The sequence below is a fragment of the Miscanthus floridulus genome, chromosome 10 (assembly GCF_019320115.1).
Source record: "Miscanthus floridulus cultivar M001 chromosome 10, ASM1932011v1, whole genome shotgun sequence".
Taxonomy (NCBI): domain Eukaryota; kingdom Viridiplantae; phylum Streptophyta; class Magnoliopsida; order Poales; family Poaceae; genus Miscanthus; species Miscanthus floridulus.
In genome coordinates, this window is record NC_089589.1 from 44,673,566 (window position 1) to 44,687,781 (window position 14,216).

The 14,216-nt window shown below is 48.3% G+C and overlaps 2 protein-coding genes across 3 annotated transcripts; one reads left to right on the plus strand and one right to left on the minus strand.

Annotated features, from left to right (window-relative positions):
- Positions 1-323: 323 nt before the first annotated feature.
- On the plus strand, positions 324-4,501 carry LOC136490129 (myosin-binding protein 7-like). 2 transcript variants are annotated; one of them, XM_066486610.1, is made up of 3 exons: positions 324-1,838; positions 3,733-3,779; positions 3,861-4,501. In XM_066486610.1, exons 1-3 carry the CDS (start codon positions 621-623, stop codon positions 3,973-3,975), a joined length of 1,380 nt encoding a protein of 459 aa, XP_066342707.1. In that variant the 5' UTR covers positions 324-620; the 3' UTR covers positions 3,976-4,501. The 2 variants fall into 2 exon arrangements, with proteins under 2 accessions (XP_066342707.1, XP_066342706.1); XM_066486609.1 differs by lacking the exons at positions 3,733-3,779; positions 3,861-4,501 and adding an exon at positions 2,948-3,678.
- A 956-nt stretch (positions 4,502-5,457) lies between these two features.
- LOC136490130 (uncharacterized) lies at positions 5,458-10,731 on the minus strand. Its single transcript, XM_066486611.1, has 2 exons — positions 10,375-10,731; positions 5,458-8,338 (listed from the first exon to the last, which is right to left on the minus strand). Exons 1-2 carry the CDS (start codon positions 10,729-10,731, stop codon positions 5,672-5,674), a joined length of 3,024 nt encoding a protein of 1,007 aa, XP_066342708.1. The 3' UTR covers positions 5,458-5,671.
- Between the last annotated feature and the right edge of the window lie 3,485 nt (positions 10,732-14,216).

Genomic DNA, 14,216 nt, shown 5'->3' on the forward strand with positions numbered 1-14,216 from the left:
TGGACATCGGGCCAAGCAGCGGCCTGGCCCACGCTAGCGCGCACGACCCGGACACCCGGTCCCCTTTTTCGCTTGCATCAGCCGCAGCACGCCGAGTCGCCAACCCACCACGGTCCCGTGTCAGTTTGCGTGGATACGGACCGTGCCGCTTGCCAGCGACCGGGCTTGGCTGCTGCGGCGCTTGCAAATATCGCCCGGAACTAGCCCGATTCGGCCGTGCTCCGCTCCTCCCCACCCCGCCACGGGAGCAGGACGGGCTCCCGCGCCCGTGTCCTCCCGCCTCCACCACCTCCTCCCTCCCATCCCACACCCACCCCAAATTCCGCGGGGCAATCCACAACCACCACCCGCCGCCGAGCCCGACAACGCCGCCCTTCCCAACCCGCCCGGAGAGAGAGAGAGAGAGAGTCTTGCCAGAACAAGTCGCCCTCGTCACAACCAAATACTGCATCCTGGCAGAGCGCCAGAGCCCCGTCTTCCCTGCCGCCGCCTTTCACGCCGCGCCTCTCCCACGGCCACCCCCGGCGAGCCCACCCCCACCCCCGCGCGCGCGCCTTCCCCCAGCGGATGCGCGCGTGCCCGCGCCGGCGGCGGCGTCGTCACCCTCCTATCCCGCCGCGATGGCAGGGGAGGACCCCGTTGACGCGTGCCCGCTCTGCGGCGGCGCCGGGCCCCCTTCGCGCGTCGCCCTCGCCAAGCGGGCCCCGCCCGCCGACGCCACCGCGGTGGCGGTGTCCTCCGCCTCGGTAACCGCGTCTGGCGGCGACGAGGCGTCCGCGCTCCGCGAGGCGCTAGCGCGGCAGCGGCGAGGGGTGGCGGACCTGCAGGCGGAGCTGGAGGCGGAGCGGGGCGCGGCCGCGGGCGCCGCCAGCGAGGCCATGTCCATGATCCTGCGCCTGCAGCGGGACAAGTCGGAGGCCATGATGGAGGCGCGCCAGTACCGGCGGTACGCGGAGGAGCGGTTCGCGCACGACGCCGCCGAGGTGGGCGCCCTGCACGACGCGCTCGACCGGCGCGACGCCGCCGTTAGGGCTGTCGCCGCCAGGCTCAGGGCGTGCCAGGCGCGCCTGCTCCACCTCGGCTTCCCTTCTTCCCCGTCCCCGACCCCGGCCTCGCTCCCAGCCTCCCCGACTGCGGCCGACCTCCCCTGCTCCGACAACTCCGACTCCGACGACGGCGACGGTTACCGTTCCGTCCAGTGCCTCGACCACCCCGCCGACGTGGGCACCCCGCGCACCCACCACCTGCTCAACAGAATTCCCAGCCCGGACGGCTCCGACAAGGCGGTCGTCATGTTCGGCTCCCCGCGGCGCCGCTGCTCCTCGCGCCACGCCCGCACGTTCTCCGCCGGCGATGGCGTCCCGTACGACTGCCGGATCGCGTTGGCCGACGAGTTCCCTCTCTTCACGGACCGGGACGCGCCGGACCAGGACGACGACGAGGAGGCTGACCGGGTGTACACGGTGGACGCGGTGCATGGCGTGCCCGTGATGGCGCCCGAGGACTGCTGCTACTTTGGGACGACGACGAGGGAGGGCGCTCGTGCTGGAGCTGGGGGCTGGGCAGAGGAGGACGAGATACAGAAGCTCAAGGCCAGATTGCAGGCGTTGGAGGCAGATCGGGAGTCCATGCGCCATGCCATCTTGTCCATGGGAGATGAGAAGGCGCAGGTTGTTCTGCTCAGGGAGATCGCTCAGCAACTCTGCAGGGATGCGGCGCCATTCCCGGTTGTTCCGCTCAAGGTGCAGCCAAGGCCACAACCAGTTGTGATGGCACAGAGGAAGGTGGTGAAGAGGCAGTCATCCTTCGCTAAGGTCTTCATTGAAACTGTGATCAAGGTAAATATGTGCGGGTATTGTGTTTCTCTGTTTGATTGCTTCGTTATAGTTCTACTGAGTTGACAAGTTATTGTGTTCCCAATGTAATGTTTGCTTGGAGGAATATGTGATGTAATTTAGACATGCATTAGAAAGGATAACGTAATGAGTATGCAGGACTCTAATCAATGAGCTATCTGGAACACACTATTGCTTGATAACATGTGAAATCATAATGGGTGCTCTTTTGTATTCCCTGCATTTTGGCGGTAACTTGTTCCTATTTGAGCTTTTGGTAAGTAATAATTGTCTCATTTAATGGATTCGGCGCTGTTACAATTGGAATGGACGCACTATTTTTTTGAAATGCAGAAATATGCGTACTTTTTTCCTCCCCTGAAGGCAATAATACCTAATACCTTGTTTTATGTGGAGATTAAATTGAAAAAATGGACTGGTCACTTTTTTGTTAATGTTGTCTTGAAGTGTCCATGATTCTCATTTGGAGCTTATGTTTTGTAATACATTATTATTCTAAAATATTTGACCTCTTAAAACTTTAGTGAGTGCCACCGTTAGAGATACAGATCGCTACTGTATGTATTCTGTTCAATAAAATGGCAGTATCACTATGTACCCACATTTATGTATCCAAATTCTATGATTGTGCTGGGAAAATTAGTTGTTTGTGATGAACTTGTGGGTTATGAACCTGTGGTTATTCATGCTGTTGACAATCTGTTGTTTTCTTGGGATGCAAAAACTGCTATACTACAAATGTACTTCATTTAGTAAAAGAAATTCTCCAGCTACATGGGCATGACATTCTTGAACTTTGAAGAAATCTTAACATTTATAATGTTCATTTTTATAACCATGGTAGCTGTGGGGACTTAACACAGTTACTTAAGGTCTCTGTTTATTCCTTAAAGATGTGATGTGCTGCAGCAGAAAGATTGTGCAATGGTCAACGGATGGTTCATCATCCTTTCACTTAGTTCTCTTGCGAAACTCTTCTTCCTTCTGTATCTCTTAACAAGGAATCTTCCTGTTTTTTTTTTTATTACAAGTATTCCTGAAATATTTGAGATAATGCCCCTCAACTGCGCTCCCGTGTGCACCCAGTGCAGAGAGCTCCCGTTCTGTGCGGGGTCTGGGGAAGGGTGTCTGTGGCAAGCCTTACCCTCGCCTGTGCAACGCGAGGAGACCGCGACTCGAACCCGGGACCTTCCGGTCACATGCGGTATATAAATATGGAAAAAAACTTACGCTGTCGACTTTACGAGGTTACTAATTACTGTTATTTGACTACATCTGTTGCACCCTATCCCAAGTGTTCATCCTTTGTTGTGCACTCTCCCAGTACTTCAGCATTGTATAGTGCATCGTACCTTAACTAGAGGTCTTGGTCATGTGTGTTTTCCTGTCACACTCTAGAACCAGAAGAAAGGGCAACCTCTATTGGTTGAGAACAGGGAATCAATTTTAAACTTGGTTCTTCGATTATTTTACTGTGCCAGCTGCCAAGTCTGCTACCGTATGTGTTGGAAACAAAGGAAAACATGTGATCTTAGGATGTCCACATGGTAGTTATCCACCAGGATTGGGTTATAATTTATAACTGATGATTGACTAAAAAAGCATGAGTTTTGACTTTTGACCACATTACGCTTAATTTACGTGTACTGGTCCCAGCGTGTTGTCTTGTTCTGCTGTGTAGATTGTGTTATGGATATTTACTTTAGTTAAATTATTACAAGCTTCCATTTCTCTGAGCTTGGAATAGAGACATTAAATGTAATTCATATCACACCATTTGATTGTTAGCATCTAGCAAAAATTAGTGTTGTACATGATTTGTTTCATTGGCACCAACTTATTTATTGCTGCCTTGCTTGTTTTATGTGCCATCCAGTGGGTCGTGTCTATCTTTTGCTGGCGAAGGAAATCAAGTCGCATCAGGTAAGTTGCCAAATCTTGCTCCATTGTCTGATCTTTGGGTGTTACTTTTCTGCATTTCACCAATGCTTGGTATAATGGCAGGTATCCCATCGGGATGTGTGGGAGCAATGTCGGATTGATGCTGGTACTGGATAGGTTCTCCAAACAGAGGCAAAAGAAGATTCCTAAAAGGAAGCTAAGTGCCTCCACTCTCTGATAATCTGATTACATGCGACCTAGGGAAAGCTGAGTCGTGCCTCTGCGATTATCTGACCCGAATGAGCAGTTCTCTGAACATAAAAGCTGGTTTTGTGAAGAAGCGATTGTTGTTGCACATCGTTCCAACCATTTTTTTTCTATGCATTCATTGGTTGATTTGTTTTTTTGGCAGTCTAGCTAAAATGTTCATATCCTTTGTGTTTTCTTCCTCTGCCTGTTTTTTTCTCCATTTATTGTTGATATTCCTTTTTTGTGCAGTAGTGTCGAAAAGCGCATTGTAAATAAAACACGGACCATTTTAATCGTTAGCAGTAGAAAGTTTTGACACATCAGCAGAGTTCTTTTTTTCTTTCTTTTCTCTATGTCACCTTTTCTCCCCCTTTTGTGGAACAAAATCATATTGTGTTGTATTGTAAGCAAATTTCAAACTGAGTAGTTTGTTTTGTGGGAAGTCTTTTCTTTTTTTAGTTCAATGGGAACAAATTGATGTAAACTTGAGGTACCATTTTAAAGAGAATTTGGGGAACCAACTTTAAATGTCTTGGATATATTTAGAATCTTAGCTGGTACTGTCATCAATGTCTATAAACCATTCAGAGTAGCCTAATATATATAAACACTTAACTAATGATCCAAGTTGCTACTAGATATTTACATAAGTTATAACTCATCTGAAATTACTATATGTAATATTCATACAAATTGTTATAAAGTACACCCAATTTTATATCTTATTCTGAAATATATGTCATATCTTTAATAGTTGCAGTAAGTTACGTATATATGCATATATGCTAATGGGGTATGCACATAAGTAGCTCCTGGACATTTCATGAAAAATGTTGCACACATCCTGTCAAACTAATTGTTGGCTGTACAGAAAAAAAAATAATTCTAACTGGCATTCAGCGTGTAGTTTTCTATTTTTGGGGGCCAATATGGTTTAAGATTCACTACTAAAATCGTTGCGCCCAAAATGATTATTTGCCACATGCGCTGAGCAGATCTTTTTGATGCCAGAATTTTTATTTTAGTATCGGTTTTCTTTTGTGGGCAAGGCGTGATGCTGCCTTTGGTCAACTAAAAACACCGAAACATGTTTCTTTTCTTAACCGCTGCAGTTTACTATGTGTCTATGTGCATAGTGCGATTGCAAATGCAAGTGGTGACACAGACGTGTCAATTTAGTTTTGCTTTAAATTTTATTAGTTAAATAAATAAATAAATTGAGTTTTGTGCCGGCCTGGTAAGCCAAGGAAGGTAAAACTTGCATTCTAAAATGTGATCCACGCTGTGCTCGAGTGACAGATTGTACTGTCAAGAATTTTATTTCTGAATCCTAGGACAAAAATATAAGAATTGACATCAACGGGGGGAAAAAAAATGTACTATAGCAATTAGAACATTTGGAGATTACTCTTTAGGTAACGCGTGACCCAGATGGACCTAATGCATTGAATGTAACGTGTACAAGCAAAGCCAACGCACCCGCTTTTTATTTGATTTATTTACAGAACAAGATTAGTGGCAGAAGCAGGGATTAGCCACACCAACGACGACACTTAGCACACATCGATCCCTGAAACAAACCGACTGAGGAAACGAAAATTCGTGCAGAAATCAAGGGCAACCAGAAACACGAGACATGCAATCTCCATGGCTCATCACTCATCGGCGCGCCGTTTGTCTGTCCGTCAAACGATGTCATCACCGACGGGCACCACCGCAGTGGGCGATATCGCTGGCATGGGCGTCGCCACCAGACGCTGCTGTTCCTGTGCCGCTCCGGCGTCGTGTCTTGGCTGTGGCGTTGGGGCGGCGGTTCTTCTTCTTCTTCTTCTTACCTGTGCCGGTTCTTCTTCCATCTCCTCATCCGGTGCCTTTACCAGATCTCCGGTGTCCCCAACCGTGGGCGGCTCCGGCCTCTGCATCTTCTCCGGCATGGTCTCCATCCCCATGTAGGACAGGAGGAGCCAGACGTAGGAGAGGTACTCGCCGCCGTTGCCCAGGCTCTTGGCGTGCAGGTACCCGCGGCACCTGCCGGCGGAGAAGCAGAGCATCTCCACCCACACTCCCTGGATCACCGCCCACATCTTGTCATCTGCGTGCTCTCTTGCTCGAATCATGAGCAGCTCCTCATTCTTGGTTATAAGATTCCTATCCACGAGCTCCGCGAGCTTCTGATTCTCCTCGTCCACCAGCTTGATGGCCTCCCCTGCTTGCTTGGAGAATTCCTTGGCCGCGAGCACCGACTTCTCCTCTTCCTTCCATGTTGCCTCCGCCGCCATCTTTTCCTCGTTGTTGACGAACTCCTCTGCCGCCTTCTTGGCAGATTCCAAGAGGTACGTGATCTTCTCCTCCTCGTTGGTTTGCTTCTTCTTTTTCTCCTCGTTGATGAACTTGTTTGCCCCGTTGATAAACTCCTTTGCCTTCACCTTGGCCTCTGTCCTGCCATCCATGAGCAGCTGGATGACCTCCCCTGCATTCTTGGAGAATTCCTTGACCGTGACCACCTTCTCCTCTTCCTCTTGCTCGGTGCGGATGCAACTCACGACCTCCGCCTTGGTTTTCTCTTCCTCGATCTTGATGAACTCCTCTGCCTTGTTCTTGGCACATTGCAGGAGCTCCGTGATCCTCTCCTGGTCCTTGGTTTGCTTCTCTTTGATAAACAACTCTGCCGTCTCCTTGGCCTCCTTCATGACCTCCACGAGAATCGACTTGCCCTCCATCGCTTCCTCTGCCTTGTTACTTTTGATGATGAATTCGTCTGCCTTCTTGGCAGAATCCATGACCTCCATGAGCTTGTTCGAAACTTCGTCTCTCTTCTTGTTTTTGACGTCGATGAATTCGTCTGCCTTCTTCTTGGCACAGAGCAGGACCCTCATGACCTCCTTCCTCTTGTCCTCCCTCACCTTCTGCTCATCGATGAACTCCCGTTTCTTCTCCTCGGCAAATTCCATGAGCTCGTGGGCGACCGCCCAGGCTTTATGGACAAGATCTTCGGAACCGAGACTGATGGTGCTCTTCACCTTCTGGATCACCTTCCGCACCATCTCGTTCTTGGCCCTTGGTGGAGGCGCCTTCTTCTCCGTTGGCTCGAGCTCTATCGCTTCCTCATCCTCCGGCGGCGGCTTGAGCATTTTCCTGAGCTCGTGGTAGGTTGCCCTGAAGAGCTTGCTCCTGGCGCCGGGGATCAGCATCTCCGGCTCGACGAACAGCAGGTACGCCATGTAGTTGGACACCATCCTGCTGTGGCGGGTGGCGTCGTTGCCGGTGTCCACGTGGTCGAAGTAGCAGAACTCCGTGGCGAGGTGCCAGAGCACGACGCTCTCGTTGAAGGGCATCCGCAGGCTCTCCTCGATGGCGCTCCGGCCGACGCATCCCTCCCTCTCCAGTGTCCGCTGGCCGCGGCTGTCGTTGAACAGCCGGTAGGCTCTCACACCGTCAGTTAGAGTTGTCTTCCGCTTCCATCCGCCGGTGGCGGCGTCGCATTCGTACAAAGACTTCCTTATGTAATCCTTCCACCCAGCGGCGACGTGGTCGTAGACGAGCCTGGTGATGCCGAGGGACGGCTCGGGCGGCGCCGTGCACCAGAGCCGATCCAGCTGGAGCCTGGCCCCCAGAAGGCGCGCCAGCGCCGAGAACCGCGGGTGCTTCTCGCCGCGGGCGAGGTAGCCGACGAGGTTGTACTGCGCGAGCTGGTCGTCGGGCTTTGGCAGGCCCGACCCCAGCACCAGGCACGCCGAGACGAACTCCAGCGCGGCGGTGCAGCAGAGCAGGACGTAGGTGACGACGACGTCGGCGCGGTCGTACACGCCACGGTGGCTCCTCTGGAACAGCCCGATGTCCACGAACGTCAGCAGCACCACGGCGGCGCGCAGCAGGCCGCCGAAGCTCGCCTTGTGCTTGGTGTAGAGGCGGTCAAACGCCTTGGAGAGCGACGAGCGCACCAGGCCGTGCACTTCGGCTCGCGCGGTGCGCGGCGCCACGAGCCGCAGGTTGCTGAGCCGGACGGAGTAGGGGTGGCCGAGGTCCACGAGGAGGTGGTACGGCTGGTCGGCCACCTCGTCCTCGAAGAGCACCTCAGGCTTGGACTCCAACGTGGCGACGCACTCGGCTGCGGCCTGCACGTAGTCCTCCTGCGAGTAGATGTCCTTCTGCACCCTGTCGTCTTCCTCGAGCGTTCGGTCCAGCCGTGGATCGGAGGAGTTCATGATGCTCGTCACCGTCGCGTTCTTGAGAGCCCATGGCTTCTCCAGGCACTTGAGGATCCCGGGGACGAAGAGCAGGATCGCTGCTCGCAGCAGGATCATGTCGCCTGACCACCATGACTTGCGGAAAACGTAGATGGCTACGGTGATCTGGGACATCCATGCATGGGCAAATAATGTGAGACATCTATATACTAACTCCGATTATCTCCTTTCTTTTCCATTTTTTCTAATATAATAAAGCGCCCACTAGCTTAAGATTCAAACTTGATCTTTGGTCAACACTTGTATATTCAATTTTTTTTTTCAGATTATACTTCGTGCAGGCCAGTTTATAAGGCGCACACATGTATCAAGGTTCGAACTTTATGAGATATTTGACTAATGGTTTAGTTAACAATTTTTAACTGTTGTAAATTTGTAATATAAACTTGATAAATTTAGATTTGTAATCACATTTACTATCCAATAATTTTAAAATTATGGTCATAAATAATATAATAAAAAGTAAATAAATAGTTAAAGCATATTTTGAAAAAACCATGCTATATCTAATTATGTCTGATAAACTGAACTGGATAGTTTACCACATAAATGTGGTATTCCTGGGTTCTTATTTGAAACTGTGACCTGAGACATGGGCAAATGTGAGTTATACACTTCGTCCGGTTACGAATATGCTTCTTTCTTTTGTTTCTTTAATAATAATGCACGCATGTAATTTAAGTTTCAAACTATCTTTGATCAACGGTTATATATTCTCTAAAATCTTTTCGATCATACCATATAAATTTTGTATTTATCGATTCTTACTGGAAAATAAACTTTCATGATATCAATTTTATGGTCAAGAACATCTACCTATTATATTAGTATTTAACAAAAAAATCTCCACTTGACCACAGGGCCCAGAAATTACCATATTAATCGAAATATAAAAATAAACCACCATTGTCATTATAAAAAAGTTAATCCGTGATACCCCTATAACTATTATATATTATTACCCTCCAATTTCATTACGAAAAAGTTAATACAAAGTAACCCTATACCTACAAATAAATTGCCTCAATCGCTGCCATTATAAAAAGTTAATCTAAGTACCTCTAGTTATAAACTCATTATCAGTATTACAAAATAAGCAAAAAAAAAAAAAAAACTTCAATACATGATTCTCTTAACATCGACCTCTTGTGCACGATCACTATTTTGTGTACATAAAATTAACCTCATCAAAGTTTTAGTATGTGTTACAACTACTCCATCATTCATTACAAATTATAAGTCATTTTAGCTTTTCTAAATACATAGTTTTGTTATACACCAAGATATATGCTATGTAGATACATAACAAAAGCTATGTACCTAAAAGATTCAAAACAACTTATAATTTGCAATGGTGAGTGTAATGTTTAAGATTCATATATTTGTACATGCACACCTATACTATACACTTACTTATGAAAAATATAATCTAACAAATGACAAATAAACAATAAAAGGATGCACAAAACTAAAAAGGACAAGTCTTACTAAGAAAAGACACTGTTTGAACTGATGGTACATGTTCATATGTTTCCAGAATGACGACACTTGTGCACTAAATTTTTAGTGCCTAATCTAGGTGGACGTCCAATTAAATCTATCATATTTAGAATGACACAGTCAGCAACAGTAAATTTTGACCATGGATTCCTCTCTTTCATCATATTGTCAATAGATACAAGATAAACATTGTCTTAAAAGTATTTTTTGGATATTATTCTATTGGAGCAAAGCACATAATAACTTAACTAATTATTAGAAAAAATGTAAAATTTAATTTTATCTAAGCAAATACACCTTACATTGATGGACAAAGGGAGTACTTATATCCTGGCAAGCGGAAGAATTGCGGCCTCTGAAGAAAACATTTTACTACTACTCCTTTAAACTATGTTTTATTAGTGAGCAATAAAAGGGTAGCAAGCTAAAGAATACTATAATGAAGTTTATCCAGTTTCAGTGACCAGTACACTTGAATTATCCAATGCAAAATACCTTTATTTAGCCACTAGATATTTAGAGCAAAATACTAATTCGGCTGAAAGACAAATAATATATATATAAGTAACTTTTCAACTTTGAACCGTCCACACAACAGATGGTCGTGAATGTAACTTACATGGCCGCTGCACTGCACTAACCTGACACACCGCAAGCAAAAGGTAGCGTCTCCAGTTCTCGTTGTCCTCGATGCTGTAGGCTGTAATGCCGTCCTGGCCGCCGAGGTGCAGCAGCAGGACGGGCGCCCACAGCGTGTCCAGGTGGTACCTGGCCAGCGCCTCCTCCTTGTGCTGGTTGAAGAGGGTGGCCAGGGCGTAGACCGCCACGACGTCGCTGCCCTGGTAGGCCAGCCAGATGAGGGCCCTGAACCAGTGCGGGACGCGGAGCTTGCGGACGATGGCGGCGGCGAAGAGGAAGTACTGGAAGAAGAGGCTGGCCAGGACAAGCAGCCGCAGCTGCCAGTCCTCCCACCATTGCACGGCTGCTTCGAAGCTCATGGCCGTTCCCAACTCTCAGCTCTCTAGTGCTGCTTGCCGTTTCCTCCCCGCTCTCTCTCTATATATACTACAAGGAGGCATCGGATGATAGCTTCTGTCACACGTGCTCCGAGCTAGCTGTGCCTGCCGTGTTGTGGTACTTGTTCCTGAGTTTTGTAAGATGTACATGTCTCTTTTTTGTTTTACAAGACTTGTTTTTCGATACTCAAGGCATCAGCCGAGCTTTAAACAAAGAAGTTTAACAAGGCTCTCACACAGCACAGAAATTCTCAGACACTCACTACTAGAGAACAGACTTTAGAACGATGTCCCAATTTGGCATTAGCCTCGGCATTTTTTTTTTGCCCCCGGGACTAGAAGTCCTTTAGTCCCGGTTGGTGTCTCCAACCGAGACTAAAGGTCCCTGCCCAACGGTTAAACCGGGACTAAAAGTCCTCCAACCTTTAGTTCCGATTGCTAATACCAACCCAGACTAAAGGTAGACCCTTTAGTCCCGGTTGGTAACACCAACCGGGACTAAAGGTCCCCGGATGGGTTAGTTCAAAAGGAAAGCATCCCATCCATTGTTAGATGTGTTGTGTAGGTGGGGTGGTAAGCTACGCGCGAGGCAGTGCATGAGGTCTTGGGTTCGAATCTCACAGGGCGCAGCGGTGGGAGGAATTATTTTTTTAAAGCTGGGAGGATCTTTAGTCCCGGTTGTGGCAAACCGGGACTAAAGAACAACACCTTTAGCCCCGGATTGCTAGTCCCGGTTGGAAAACCGGGAGTAGAGCTAGTTCCCAACCGGGACTAGATCTCATTTCTATAGTAGTGACTTTTTTTAATATACGGCGTGGCTAGCGCCCGGATGTCCGGACGGACGCATGTGTCCGGACGCCAGTGCCGCCTGCATCCGTCCGGCTCACTCCGACTCACAAGTGCACCTCACCCTCGACGCTGCGCCCACCGCTCCTTGCGTCCGGATGGACGGCCCTGCAGCCCGCCCCCGCCTTGCAGCGCACCCTACCCCCGCTGCGCCCCACTCCTTCCCCCGCGTGGGCGGGACCTGAGAGCCGGCCTCCAGCTCGCTGCGCCCTCGTCCGCCGGTCCCCAGCTCGCCGCGCCCCCATCCCCGGCGCCTGGGCCATGCGCCCATCACTCAATGTGCCTCCGTGAAACACTTGCAACATGAAACACTTGGATGCAATATACGTTAGACACATGAAATATTTGAAATATACTGTTGCAACATATGTGTAAAACATATGTAACATCCGGATAAAAACACTTACAATATGTGGGAGAAATATATGCAACATCCAGATAATACACTTGCAATATGTGGGTGAAACATATATAACATCCAGATAAAACACTTGCTGCAACACATGTCTGAAACAGATAAAATATTTTTTCAAAACGCTTGCAACATACCACTGAAAACGCTTGCAAAAATATGCAACATGTGCAACTTCCTGATCTACTTTTGCAACATCCATGTATAATAATTGCAACATACCTCTAAAACATATGAAACACTTGAAACATACATTTGCATCATAGGGCAGGGGAAGGCCAGGGCCGGTCGATTCCGGTCGTCGGGGTAGGATCTGGTAGCGAGCGGCGACGAGCGAGCACCACCCACGCTCGTGGGTGCCCTTGGCTCGTCTAGAGAAGACATGAGGCGCCATGGCACATGCGCCCCAGTGGCACGCCCGATGGTGATGGGCGACGGACGGACGCCGAGGGAGCGAGCGGCGCAGGTGAGCGGCACAGGGAGCGAGGCCGTGCGGGCAGCCAGTGATCGGGGGAAGGGCACAACGCGGTAGCCCGACGAGTGCGCGGTGGGGGAAGACAGTGGACAAGATGAGCGACCACGCTGCTTCGGGCCGACCGGAAAAGCATACGAGGGAACGGGGATTTGTGTTTTTGTTTCTGAGAGAGATGGACCCGCTCCTATGGAGCCACATTCGGACAGGAGTTATGGACAGACGTCCGTGTTGGATCATTATCGTTTAATAAATTGCCTGTAGGGGCCTAAAATTCCCTTCAGTTTCTAAAAGAAGGCTTCAGCCCAGCTGGGATCATTGTATAGTTTGGTTCGAAAAAAAGGGGCGGCGTATTTCGTTAATTTTCTTTTCAATTTAAACTAAATTTAAGTGACCTTGTGTTGTGCAGGACCTTGGGATATAGGAATTTAATTACTGAAGGGGTTGATTTGTTAATCCGATCACCCCTTGCATAGAAGGGTTCGGGGCTCTACTGTATATATGCTTGCCCCAAGTCACATTATTGGAATTGAGAGGTTCTACGGTATTATAGGAGCTTTTAATTAAGTACAATTCTAAGTAAATGATGACGATGATTATGATGGCAAACAACCATTTAGCACGCCGACATACACTAGAACAACTAACTCGAGGCTTTACTAACACAAAAGGCACTCTAATTTCCATGTTCATAGCTTTCGCACAAAGGGCTTGCCACACTACGCAAGTAATTCTACCCCAGCTGGCTGAATGGAATATATTCTTAAAAGAAATGCTTTACATAAGAATGTCGAAATCTTTGTCCTGACAGTGGGATCAGATGCATCATCCACATCATTCAGGCCTCGTTTGTTTAGGGTGGATTAAGGGCGGGAAATAATCCGGCTGATCATTGCTACTATAAATAGACCTGCCATTCCATCGGGAACCATTCCAGACGCCCATTTCCAAGTAAACGAACGGGCCCTCAATGTGAAACCACATCATAATTTTATCTTTGTTTTTACAAACATGGAAGAGAGCCGTCGATCATGTTATTATATTTAAAAAGAAGTTGAAACCTAGAGAGGGCAGAACACCATATATAGCAATGGGACACTAGAGATTTGAGCAACGATAATAAGAAGCAAAAAAATGGGCACAATAACGACAGAAAAAACACTAAGGGCGCCCCCAACGGTTGTCCACCTCGCTAGCGAAGAGGAGCATCTACCCAATCAGGTAGAAAGAGAAACCAGAAAAACTCACCGTGCTAGCGAGGCAACATGAGCTTAGCTCACACGTTTCTTGAAAATTTTCAAGTCTCTGAGTCTGACATAGTACTTACTACTATAAAACTTCTTATTTTTTAATTATTTTAGGCTTTATGTTAGCCAGCGATTTGTAAAGGCGGTTGGGGACGTCCTAAGGATAGGTTTGGATGCCTGTCCATGGGCCATGGTAGCCCTGTCACTGCGGGCTAGCCATACTTGGGCTTACCTTGGCACTAGTGCTCACAGGCTAGTTAAATTTATGCCCCAAAAAAGTGCGCTCCAATCGTGAGTAGGGGCAGCAAAATCGTCTGCCAATATTTGCCCGGCCTAGGCGTGTACGTGGACGGGTTTTAAAACTTCCGGTGGGTTGTCATCTTTCAATTCGAAATGGCATAGGCTCGAAGAAACGCTGGTGCTCATAAATCTTGGGCGTGTCGTTGTCATCCAAAGCTGCTTATATTCATTAGCCAGGCTAAATTTGGTC